This window comes from Podarcis raffonei, chromosome 1 (genome assembly GCF_027172205.1).
Source record: "Podarcis raffonei isolate rPodRaf1 chromosome 1, rPodRaf1.pri, whole genome shotgun sequence".
NCBI classification, from domain to species: domain Eukaryota; kingdom Metazoa; phylum Chordata; class Lepidosauria; order Squamata; family Lacertidae; genus Podarcis; species Podarcis raffonei.
Window position 1 is genome coordinate 76,624,782 of NC_070602.1, and position 12,269 is coordinate 76,637,050.

The 12,269-nt window shown below is 40.7% G+C and overlaps 1 protein-coding gene across 4 annotated transcripts; it reads left to right on the top strand.

The window, feature by feature from the left end:
* Positions 1-41: 41 nt before the first annotated feature.
* Positions 42-9,180, top strand: POLR2L (RNA polymerase II, I and III subunit L). Of its 4 annotated transcripts, none has more exons than XM_053394735.1 (3): positions 42-255; positions 2,853-2,954; positions 8,738-9,180. In XM_053394735.1, exons 2-3 carry the CDS (start codon positions 2,860-2,862, stop codon positions 8,844-8,846), a joined length of 204 nt encoding a protein of 67 aa, XP_053250710.1. In that variant the 5' UTR covers positions 42-255; positions 2,853-2,859; the 3' UTR covers positions 8,847-9,180. The 4 variants fall into 4 exon arrangements, with proteins under 4 accessions (XP_053250710.1, XP_053250701.1, XP_053250692.1 ...); XM_053394726.1 differs by having other exon boundaries at positions 168-240; XM_053394717.1 differs by having other exon boundaries at positions 200-259.
* Positions 9,181-12,269: the final 3,089 nt, after the last annotated feature.

Genomic DNA, 12,269 nt, shown 5'->3' on the forward strand with positions numbered 1-12,269 from the left:
AGGGGCCGGGTTAAGAATAGAGCGAAAAAGAAGAGGGCGCTGTCCCCAGCCCTCCACGGGGCCTGTTGATCTGCGCGGAAATCTCCCGCGGTTGTCTCTTAACGTGCTCACTGTAGCGTACTGCTGCGGAAGTCTGAAAACAGTTCTCCCCCCCATTGCGTGGATTAGTAGCGCCCGGCGAGGAGGGGGCGTGGCGATTTGCAAAGCTGGTAACGGCGGCAACGGTGCGCGCGGGACGCGGCGAGTGTCCGTTAGGTAGGTCAGTTGGTCCGCCAAGCCTTCCGCTTTAGTTCGGGGTTCCCTTTGTCGCCTTTTCCCCGTCCTCCCGCTCTTCAAAAACGCTCGTAGTAAGAGAAGGAAAGGTATCTCGTAGCAGTCGTGACTTTCCTGGTCTATCGCCGCCGCCGCTGCTACTGTTAACATAACGGTAATGCTAATAAATAATGATGCGTTACCTTTTCATTCTGAAGGAGAAAAGAGTGAGAAGCGGGATTAAATCGCTTCCGAAGGCTCAGACCGGTTTCTGTGAACGCGGGCGGTTTCTCCTCTGCCCCTTCCTCCAGTTTCTGTAGCACCATATTTACAACTTGCTCGGGGCCACCGATCCCGGCCAGGCGCTCTGATGTGGGCAAGGACGGAAGCCCCTCTTTATGTAGCTTTAAAGTATTGCCGAAATCTGGGGCGGGCGAGGGCTTGGCCATGTTTACTTGGAGAGTTAAGGAGAACAAGAGGATGACGAGTTGATTTCAAGCAAGAGCCTCGTGGTGCCTTGAACACTTAACACATTTATTGTGACATATGAGTTGGCCGTTTGGAGCCACCATTCACTCTTACCAAGTAGTTCACTAAAGTTTATGCCACAAGTTATATGGTTGTCTTTCTGGTGCCACAAGAGTCTTACTTGCGTTTGTTATGACATTCCAAACAAAGCTGTTCCTCTGGATCTCATTGCTTGCTGTGAGACTCGCACCCAAGTGTCCGCGCATAGGATTGCAGCTTAAGTTGCAGTTTTTCATCTTCACCACAGCCATGAGGCAAGTTGGCACTGGGCTGAGAGGCTGATTTGGTTGGTGGCCACCCAGCAAGCTCCTTGGTTCCTCCAGCATCCAAACTCAGCACTCTAGCATAGGTGGGGCCCAGGGACATAGCCAGGATGTTTGTTGGGGGGGCAGAACCTCAGTTTGCTATGTATTTGTATTTTTGTTGAATTTTATTGATTTGGGAGGGGCAGCTGCCCTCCCCCCCCCAGCAATGCCCATGGAGGGACCCGGTCATGCATGCTGCCTGACTCAAACCAAGGGGTGGATAAGGAGCGCCTCTAATATTTATTTTGCATTGTAAAAAACAGTTAACTGCAGTCGACATATATATAAAAAAATTGTCCAGTAGCACCTTAGAGACCAACTAAATTTGTTCTTGGGGATGTGGGTGGCGCTGTGGTCTAAACCACTGAGTCTTGGGCTTGCCAATCGGAAGGTTGGCTGTTTGAATCCCCACGATAGGGTGAGCTCCCGTTGCTCAGTCCCAGCTCCTACTAACCTAGCAGTTTGAAAGCACGACAAAAAGTGCAAGTAGATAAATAGGTACCCTCCAGCAGGAAGGTAAGCGGCATTTCCGTGGGCTGCTCTGGTTTCGCCAGAAGTGGCTTAGTCATGCTGGCCACATGACCCAGAAAAACTGTCTGCGGACAAACGGCAGCTCCCTCGGCCAGTAAAGTGAGATGAGCGCCACAATCCCAGAGTCGTTCGCGACTGGACTTAACTGTCAGGGGTCCTTTACCTTTAAATTTGTTCTTGGTATAAGCTTTCGTGTGCATGCACACTTCTTCAGTTAACTGCAGTTTAATCTTTATTCACCTTTTTGCTTAGAGGTAAATGGGTCTTAAATTATTGGAATAATGCTCTTCAGTTTAAAGGCAAAAGAGAACTGGTTGAGCTATCAAATTATTAGTTTATTGAAAAACGATTACTCTTAATGGCAATCAGTAACTTTGAGTTATCAGTAATGGTTACTGTGCTTCAATAAAACTTAAAAATATTAATTCATAGCCAGCCCAGATTAAGTTAGACTCAGTGAAATTCCTATCAAAACTGCTGTCTTATACAAAGGTGAAATGCAAACATATACTTAGGTCAAAGCGCTGACAACATTTTGAAGAAAGGATATTGGTTTGCCAACCGGCATCTATAGCCAGTGTTGGTTTTCTTCAAAACCATTAAGGTTCTTGGAATTAAATACATTCAAGTCATACATTAAATAACTTGATTTGTTATGAGACTTCAGGTAAGTGTGCATAGGACTGCAGCCTTAGCATATGTAAGAGCACATATTCAGAATTGTACTAAGATTTGTGCTGAATACACACTTTGTCCCGATTGCATAGGGCTCTCAGGAGTCCGCTTCAGATGTCCAGACTAAGCATGCAAGAACAAAAAGTGCATTAGGAGCCTGGGGCATGCATGCTGGTGCTGCCCCACAACATCCCCAGCTTGTTGGTTCAAACCCCAGCCTTCCCACACTGAGCAGGAAGAAAAATCTTTTAAAGCCCCTTCAGGAAGCTCAACACAAGAAGGTTAAGTGGTAGAGCCAGCTTGTGTGGGGACAATGTGGGTGGGGCCAGTGTGCATGCCTCTGCCCTGTACACGCTTTTTGCCTTGACCAGTTCAGGCTGAACACCAGAAAGAGGGCTCCAGTGCTCCTACTTTCAGACACTGACCAGGTCCACACCCACTTACCTTTGCCTTTGGAACTAATGCAGTTTAAATGCCTTGGTTAGACTGCTTGGTATTAGTTTTAGATACATCAAATCATACGCTTACTGTTTAAATTTCCTGTTTTTAATGTTTCCCTAGGTGTAAAATGATCATACCAGTGAGATGCTTCACTTGCGGCAAAATCGTTGGAAACAAATGGGAGGCATATCTTGGTCTTCTGCAAGCTGAGTATACAGAAGGGTAAGGACTCTGCTTCACACACTTGTGTTTTCACAACTGTTTTGAGAAAAGTATCCATTAACATTTTGCAGTAGTCCAGGGATCATTCACAAAAAGGTATGTATAACACTCTTTATCCTGTGCTCATGTTTTATGAAGTGTAGGTCCAATTTTTATAAATAATAATTACATCATATAGAACCATATTAATAATGAAAGCATAAACTCAGGGATATTTTAAAGTGCAATCCTAGTCCTGTCTACTCAAAACTTAGTCCAATGAATTCAGTGGGGCTAACTCCAAGGGTAGTGGACTTAGCAAGTTACCTACAAATAATTGAGATTGCCTGATTTTCTTGAGGAGGCTTTTCAGAGTTCCATGGGGGAAATGTAGCTACAGTACTGAGGAGCTAACATTGGAGACATTTTAAACCCCCCTTTGCTTTGCTTTGCTTTGCTTTGTGTCAGATATGGCTCAATGTAGAAGGTTGTACTCGGATTAAACGAATCCCTTGCTGCACTTGAAATGAATTATGAAAATTGGAAAAACTTCCATAAACATAACAAAAAAAATTTTTCCTTCCAGTAGCACCTTAAAGACCAACTAAGTTAGTTCTTGGTATGAGCTTTCGTGTGCATGCACACTTCTTCAGATAGGCATCTGAAGAAGTGTGCATGCACACGAAAGCTCATACCAAGAACTAACTTAGTTGGTCTTTAAGGTGCTACTGGAAGGAAAAAAATTTTTTGTTTTGACTATGGCAGACCAACACGGCTACCTATCTGTTCCATAAACATGCTTGATTTGCATATTTAAGTTGGATTGTATAAACTTGAATTTCCTTTGCCTAACTACCCTGCTTCCCCGAAATTAAGACATCCCCCGAAAATAAGACCTACTTCCAGTTTTGCCTCTTGCTGTAATATAAGGCCTCCCCCGAATATAAGGCCACCCCGGAATATAAGGCCCCCAAAGCTACTGTAAGGCTTTGTACCGTATACAGGTAATAAATTTCCTTTTTGTTTTTGTTTGTTTGTTCAACAATAAATGTGTACCGTATTCTTCTTCGTGGAAAAATAAGACATTCCCTGAAAATAAGACCTAGCACATCTTTGGGAGCAAAAATTAAAATAAGACACTGTCTTATTTTCGGGGAAACAGGATATGAAATTCAAGTGAAAGTTCTTAGGTTGATTTAGAAAAAATCATTTGGTTGACCTCAGTCTTACATTGCTGAACTTTAAGTGAAAGCACTTTCCCACATATAAAACTTACTGACAAAGTGAGAAGTGAATGTCGAACACAATTGGAGCATTTCAATCTCTCCCACACAGGTAGAGCTGCAAGAACTGACACTATTTCAGCATTTATATTCAAGCATCCTCTATTGCTCTGATTAAGCATTACCATCTGACATGGCAAACAAATCAATGAACAGAAGATAGTGTTGCCCATCTTTTGTACAGTGGTGCCTCGGGTTAAGACCTTAATGCGTTCTGGAGGTCCGTTCTTAACCTGAGGTACCACTTTAGCTAATGGGGCCTCCCGCTACTGCTGTGCCGCCGTGCCGCGATTTCTGTTCTCATCCTGAAGCAAAGTTCTTAACCCAAGGTACTATTTCTGGGTTAGCTAGCAGAGTCTGTAACCTGAAGCGTCTGTAACCTGAGGTACCACTGTATTTCAGTGTAATGTTTCGCACAAACATAACTCTCTTGCATTTCTGTTAACAGTACGGTCCTATCCTTGCTTCCATAGTTCCATAGGCTTATTCCCAGGTACATATAGAATTGTAGCCATGGTTCCATTTTTCAGAAAACAATTCTGTTTCTCTTGAGTAGTATGAAATGACAGGCCCCATTGTCTTGCTGAGTCTTCAGAACTCTTGAGAACTTAGAACATCTAAGATCCTATAATTAATTAAAGGCTAATCTTAGAAAGTACCTAAACTTTCTGCTGTCACGCTTCTTTCCCCCCTGTGGTTACAGGAGTTAGACACTTTTAAAAGGAACTGAAATTCTATTTTAGGGCATTTTAAATAGTATCTGATTTTTTTAGAATACCAATTAGCTCTTAAAAGGTGTACAGGTTTCTGTGAGCTGCATGATATGAACACTTGGTTTAAATTTGATGATATGAAAAGATGTTTTGTATACTAGAACGAAGAAGCTTCTTTATTTCTACTGTGTCGCTGATGCTGCTAAAAATAGAGTATAACACATGTAATATGTTATCTGAACAGTGGTTCCAGCTCATTCAGAGCCTTTCTTTCAACATGGTAGTTTCAAATGCATGAATTATATAGAAAAGCAGAAGAAACACTTGCTTGATTTTAAAAATCACAAAGTATCAAGTGCTGTGGCAGATTTCTACCTATTAACCTTGTTTTAAGAGCTCATGTGTTTTAAGAAAAATGCTAGTACATGCTTCACTTATGGGTGCTACATAATTCAGCTTCTGAGACCTGTGTAACACTATTTTCCAAATATGAATTAAACATCTAGATAATATAAAATCAAAAACATATAGAAGGAAAGGATGAAGAAAGGCTTTCTTTCTTGACTAGCTAGTGTCTAGAGAAGTCTCATATATAATTCTTCGTTGTTGCTGTATCCATCATTTTTCTTACCTTTGCAGCATTGTTTCTGGTTGTAGTTAATCATAGCCATTCTGCTAGCAATTGATTTTCTATTGCAAATACAGAATTGGAATTTATGGATCTAGAATTTGAGATTAAGTAGTACTTTAGTACAGTATTTGCATGATAAATGCACCTGAATTATGCCTTGGGCATAAATCAGATTCTCTTGCAATTTATTGTATGATTTTACATTGACCAAGTGGGTAGACAATACATATTTGAGTTTCTCCCTTGCAGCAAAGCTGTCTGTTAGCTCAGTGCCTACTCACAATTTTGAGGGCAGATCTATATGTCAGATATTATTAAAATCATTTCTTGTAGCAAAAAATGGGTCAGCTAAAGGGAATAATTTACTTGTCTGAGGATGCAGAGATTTTGCAGAATTTGGAAATGCTGTTTTTCTCTTACATTGAGTTTCTTCAGACAGTTATCTAGAATATTGGAGGTGGTAAAAATATTCAAAATCTATTCAGTTCTGCTGATTAGTTTAGCTAAAAATATTCCACATTCAGAGTTTTAAAAACTACACCATAGGTTGATAACAATCAAAGTGTGGGGGCTTATTTTAAGTATTTTGTAGTGTCAAACGTTTCTGCAATTTTGGGAAGGTTAACAGCACAATCTTATGTATGTCTACCTGGAAGTAAACCCCACTGTTTAGGATTGCAGCCTAAGTTCTAAAAATAAAATAAATATGAAACTGATTGAGCCTCTATTAAAATATTTGACAGGGTGATTTATGTTGTTACCATTATTTGAATAACTTCTGAGGTCATACACTGTACTGAAGATTTTATCCTATGTGGAAATCTAGTGTGTGTGCTGGAGGCCTCTTAAGTTCAAGAGGCACTGTCTTATTATGCTCATCAGCTTTCTGCTTCTATTTTATGACTTCTACCTACTTGATCTGTGAGCACCTCACATCTCAAACTGAATGTTAATTACTCTAGTAGGCCCATAATGGGAATGAGAACTTGGTTTGCCCATACCACCACCCTAGCATAAATCATGAGCAAAATTCTTAAATGGGAAATTTAAATTCTTAAATGGGAAATTTATTACTTTATTACATGTCAAAATGTACATTAATAACACTTGGAAAAACTCAACTTCTTTTTGAATGTGTTGCTACATCAGAGGGTCAACTGCCCAGCCATTGCTAATCTTAGCTCGTCAGTCTCCATTGAAGGCCCCAATGGAACAGAAACTAATGCTGACCTAAACGGTCAGGTTAGACACCAGAGAAGCTGTATCTTTTAAGGCAGAGGATAGATAGCAAAGCCTGAACTTGGAGTTAACTGGGCACTAATAAGAAAGAACCTGTCTAAAACAGTCACCCAACTTACTGTCCCCTCACTGATCATTTATCACATTCATTTGAGCAGCACTGGGAAAACTCTGGCCCACCAGCATACTAATCCTGCCAGACCTCCCCATTTGGCTGGTAAGGTGATGCAGGGGGCACACATTCACCTGTCCATCATGACTGGTGAAGGCACAGAGCCAAATTCCAGAGGTAGAATTGGGAGTAAACTTTAAGTTTCTAGCCAATTCTTCCTTTCCAGCCTCTGCTTCAATTTGGCACTTCTTGAATTTGGCACCTTTGTTGCCCTGCCTAGCTGCAGAAAAAGGAACCCACCCACCCTCCATATATATATATAGTGCTTGAAATTAAAAATTGGGAGTGATCCCAATTCTTCCTTTGTAGCTGCAAATAATTGTGAATGTCATATGATGCCAGGTTAAAGGTGGCTCCCAGGTCAAGACCTGCTGGTGGTGTAGACAGTACTAGGCTAGGAGGACCAATAGCCTGACTTAGACTAGCCATGCCTACTTCATGGCCTCTTACCAAACTGCTTTTGTTCCTCCAGTCCTGCTGCTACTGCAGCGTTCGAAATATATGTGTGTAGGAAGACTTTATATTGGACCTACAGAATGTGTCAAAATGGGCATCTGTTGTTTGAGAGTGCTTCCAAAGCCTTCCGGTGTTTACTAACTTCTTTGCTGAAGGAGACATTTGGGTATACATAAAAAGTAGTAGTAGTAGTAGTAGTAGTAGTAGTAGTAGTAGTAGTAGTAACAACGACAAATAATACTTAGATCGGGGTGGACCATCTGCTGTAATCCTGCTTCACCTACTATGCATATTCACTCATCCTGGGTTTGTGGTGAAAACAGCACTTATTGTATGGATGGGAGAGAGGAAAGTTAGAAAGGGCTCCTGAAGATTGCTAGAAGCCAGAAGTGTTTGTGATGGGGAGCACAGTGAATCGCAAAGCACAGGCATGGCGTAAAAGTAAGCTAATACTAGATGTGTTTTCAGGTAATGGTTTGTTTATATGTCTTTGGGAGAATGAAGCTCCTTCAGGAGCCCAATACTGGCAGAAACGGTGTTCTGTGCATTTGATGCTTTGTTACAAGACTAACATAAACTAGTCCACAGACATACAAGCTTGTGGGTTTCCCGCCTACCCTCCAGGCCTTTTGTTTTCTTGGAACATAAGGGGGGGAAAGTCTAGGTAGACCTTAATTAAGAGGCAGGTGGCTGAGATTTCATCTTAGGGATCCAATAACTGTTCTTAAAGAGAAACTCAAGGCAGGCTATGATGGAAGTTGTGTACTTTTCAAGCACACTTTTACATCTGCTTCTTTAATGGGCAAATAATAAAGTTAAGCCTGTCACATTCAGTATTGTTAAAATGTGTTTATGGTCATAATGAATTAAAAAAACTAAAAACTAGCAGATTATCAAAGTGAAACAATAACTTGAGTACAGCAGCCGTCTTGTAAATGGCTCTGAGGATAGCATTTTCTAAAATCAAGCCGTATATAAATGTTACGAAATGAAAAATAAATAGCAATCCTATTTGATCATTGGGGAGTGGGGGGTTCAGCCCCCTACCACAGTCAATCACCTTGCTTCTATGGACTATATTTTAATATTTTTAGAATATTTTGAAATTGTTTTAGTTTTTTAATATTGTTTTATTATCACTGTGCCTGCCACCCTATGATCTTTGGGGAGGAATATAAATTGTAACAACAACAACAGTAATATAGTTCCTCTTCTATCTCATGGACAAGGCTTTTCCCTTTATTTGGCTGGGATCAGGTTTCAGCATGCTGCTTTTCTTTCAAACACACCTGCTTTTTGTTTGTTCTTAGTGATGCTTTGGATGCTCTGGGTCTGAAGAGATATTGCTGTCGGCGAATGCTGCTTGCCCACGTGGATCTGATTGAGAAGCTCCTGAATTATGCCCCTCTGGAGAAATAAATAGCAGAAAAAATGTATTATACTACATACATATGGACCAGCGTGCTGCTAGAACTCCTCAAACTAAGCTGCAGGGGGTTACAAATGCAGATCATCATGTCCAGTGAAGGATTTCACTCTCTGGGCATGCTATAGGTCCTAGCCACTAACCTCTTGAAAAGAAATTACTGAAAGATGAAATCCACTTACACACAGTTGGGGACTGTAGATTTAATTAAAACAGGGATGGAAGTTCATCAGAATCTCATGGGTTGTGGAGAATTGTGATTTTTTTAAAAAACTGTACTTTGTGCCACTGGCAGCAGTTTTAATAAAGGTTGTCGTTATAGCCACATTGTGATTTTGTAAGGATTGTCCTTCATCTCATCCTGTGGTACTCCTCTTACTCTATCAAGACTCTCATACAAGAAACTAAAGAGAACTGACTGCATGCTAACCTATTTCACTTGTTCACTCCTGGACTTCCTATCATTTTAGGGGTGGGGTGGAAATAACCTCTCTGGTGTTGATCCACACTATTACATTATATGAAGTTATCTTAAAGACATGAGATCCAGTTGAGTGACAAGTACCATGACTTGTGATATGAAAAAGTAATAAAAATGGAGGGTGGATTTTGTTTGCTTAGAAAAGCCAGTCTGTGGGTTTAAAGGGGGGGCATTATCCATCAAACTCAATCTCTTGCATTCAGACTGAGGGAACATCTTCTAAGCTACCAGTGTATATTGCTGGCACAATCTTCTTCCTTCCATTTCTCTCGCATGTCACATTGCAAAACTGGCAGTCTATTTTCCAGAACTGTGGTGTAAGCTCCAGTTAAAGAGGAAGTGAGCAGATTCAGTAATACAGGGCAGGTGAAAGGCCTGTTTTCTTGTCTGTGCAAAATAAAAGGTTTTGCTTCTACCTGTTTTGTATGTTCCATAATCAGTGCAGAGCCAGCTGTTCATTAGGCACATAAAGTTGGAAAATAAATACTTGGATGCTGATCATCTCTTTTACACAGCTGTTAAAACAGAGGAAAGGAACTTTGCTTTCCTTTTATTTAGCAAGATGCAAAGTTTGTAACCTCACCACCAAATTACAAACACTATAATTTGAAATCTTGCCTTCATATCGCTGCCAGGCTATCTCCTAAAGCCATTGATAAAGTCTCCTTAGTTTCATTAAAAAAAAAAACTAGTTACAGGAAAGTAGGCCTGCTTTTCCACATGCATCTCACAAATTACTGGTGCAGAATGTTCTGAGATTTTGCATCCCCTTTTGTTTTTCATTGTCTTTCATTTAATAATAAAAGCAACCTGCATGCTTGAGAAAGAAAATGCATCTATAAAGCACACTGGAGTCCTAGAAATTAAGAGTCCCACCAATACAGAAATGTTGATGAAGTCTGGGTAGTGTGTGAATGGGAAACCGTCACACAATCCAATCCCATGTATGCTGCCTACAGTTTTTCTGAAGAACAAAGGTAAGTATAAATATAATAAATAAATAAATATAATAAATAAATAAATGCTGCAGAATAGCCCTTGGGCTTGGTACCCAAAAAGTTTTGCTTTTTCTCCGCATGCATGGTTTGGTCCCTAGTAAATAAGTGAATTTTTTGCACATGGGGGTAAGGAACACTGTAGAGAAGACAAACTATGGATATTTATTTAGTTACTGAGATAGCTAGCTGTGCACAGCGTCTTCCTTATAGAGGTCCCCTTTTGCCAAGACTGCTTTAATTGAGTTTTATTAATTTGCTTTCCCTTTTTGGAAACCCCTCAGATCTGGGAACATTATTAAACTCCTAGCCATTATTATTCTCATCAGTTCTGTGAATCTTTACAAGTTAAGCTTCCTTTTTCATTTATTACTGGGATGCAGGAGATTGCTCTTCCTTTTCCCCCAGCATTCAGCAGTTCCTCATTTAAAAGTGCTCTGTTGTATTTTAAACCACATACTTTATCCTAATGCAAAGGGCATTAAGTGATTAATTCTGGCATTTGTGTTTCACAGTTGGTTGGAGAGCTTATGTTTTGTACGCCTGCCACATTATCTAGGAAAATGCCTGGAAAAACAACGTTCTGTTTTAGGCTACATGGTTCTGGAGTGCATAAGTTACCCATCCAAAGTTGTGTCTTTAGGGAACAAGGTTGTGTTAGCTTCTGGGTGCCAGGTCAGATGAAGCAAGAAGCTTTTATATGAGTTTCACCCCTGCATTATCTGACTCTAGCAGATGTGCCAGTTTTATCCTTGATCATTTTACAGCCCAGTTTTATGTCCCTCGTAATTTTGCCACCACTGAGTAAGAGCTTGAACCTTCCCAAGATGGTTGGTATCATGCCTATGCAGATACACAACACAAGAGGGCACCATTGGTGCAACTGCAAACAATCTATTGTCATGGCTACCAGACCCATTTTGTCCCTAGGCTGATGAGTGTAGGATTTCGAAGGGTGGGCAAAAGAGATAACAAGCTGAGTGCGGTGGGGTGGGAAGCAAGCTGTAGCAATACAGAGGAGGACGGGGGAGAGAAAGAAGAGTCCAGTCATGGAGAAAGGGTGTGGGATTGAATATGAGTATTTGTGGAGGTTGGTTATTGCCATAAGCAATTGGAGGGGGGGGGGAGAATTCTCTCAACCCAAACCTGGGGAAAACTTTAAAAAGCCATACAACAGAAAGCAAGTCGCATGTGCCACGACAAGCTTTCTCTGGAGCTGGGGGAGAGGGGAGACTAAAGCTTAAGGAGTCCTCCTGGCAAGAGATAAAATTTATCAGAGCACATGCAGAAAACAAATTTGCAGAAAACAAAAGGCAGAGAGAGGCTTTTGAAAGTGAGCAGCTAACAACAATAGGCCATCCTCTTCACTGGCATTCAAATCTGTCCTGCAGTCAATAAAACTAAAACAGTTTTATATGGACAGAAGGGAATTGGGCCCCATGTGGTGAAATGGATTTTTCCACCTATGTTTGAGGACTGTAAAATCAACACGTTTAATAGTATGCACTTGAGAAATGAAGTGTGATGGGTCCTTAAATGTTCAGTCACAGTTTCTTTGCTACTGAGATGAGAATTTGACCCTCTTCGTTTTAAATATGTAAATAGGAAGTGAAAAATGCTTCCATTCTGGCAATTAAGCTCTGGAAGTAATTAGCGCAGAGGACGTGCCCTGGTTTCTTTTTAAAGGTACACAAAGATTGTCAGTGGGTATGTGCTGCAGCTGTTTGTTTACCAACTTCTATGTGATCTATTACTTTCATATGTAACACAGTAAAAAATCAGACTAAATAATTTCCCCTCTATAAGAGAGTTGTATTTTAGTACTGTATAGGCTTCAATAGGAAGATGCTTATCTTTCATCCAGTGAATGTAGTCCTGTTGTGTTAACCAAAATTTTACCTACCTCTTAAAAGGAGAAACTTAACTGTTCATGGCAGGTT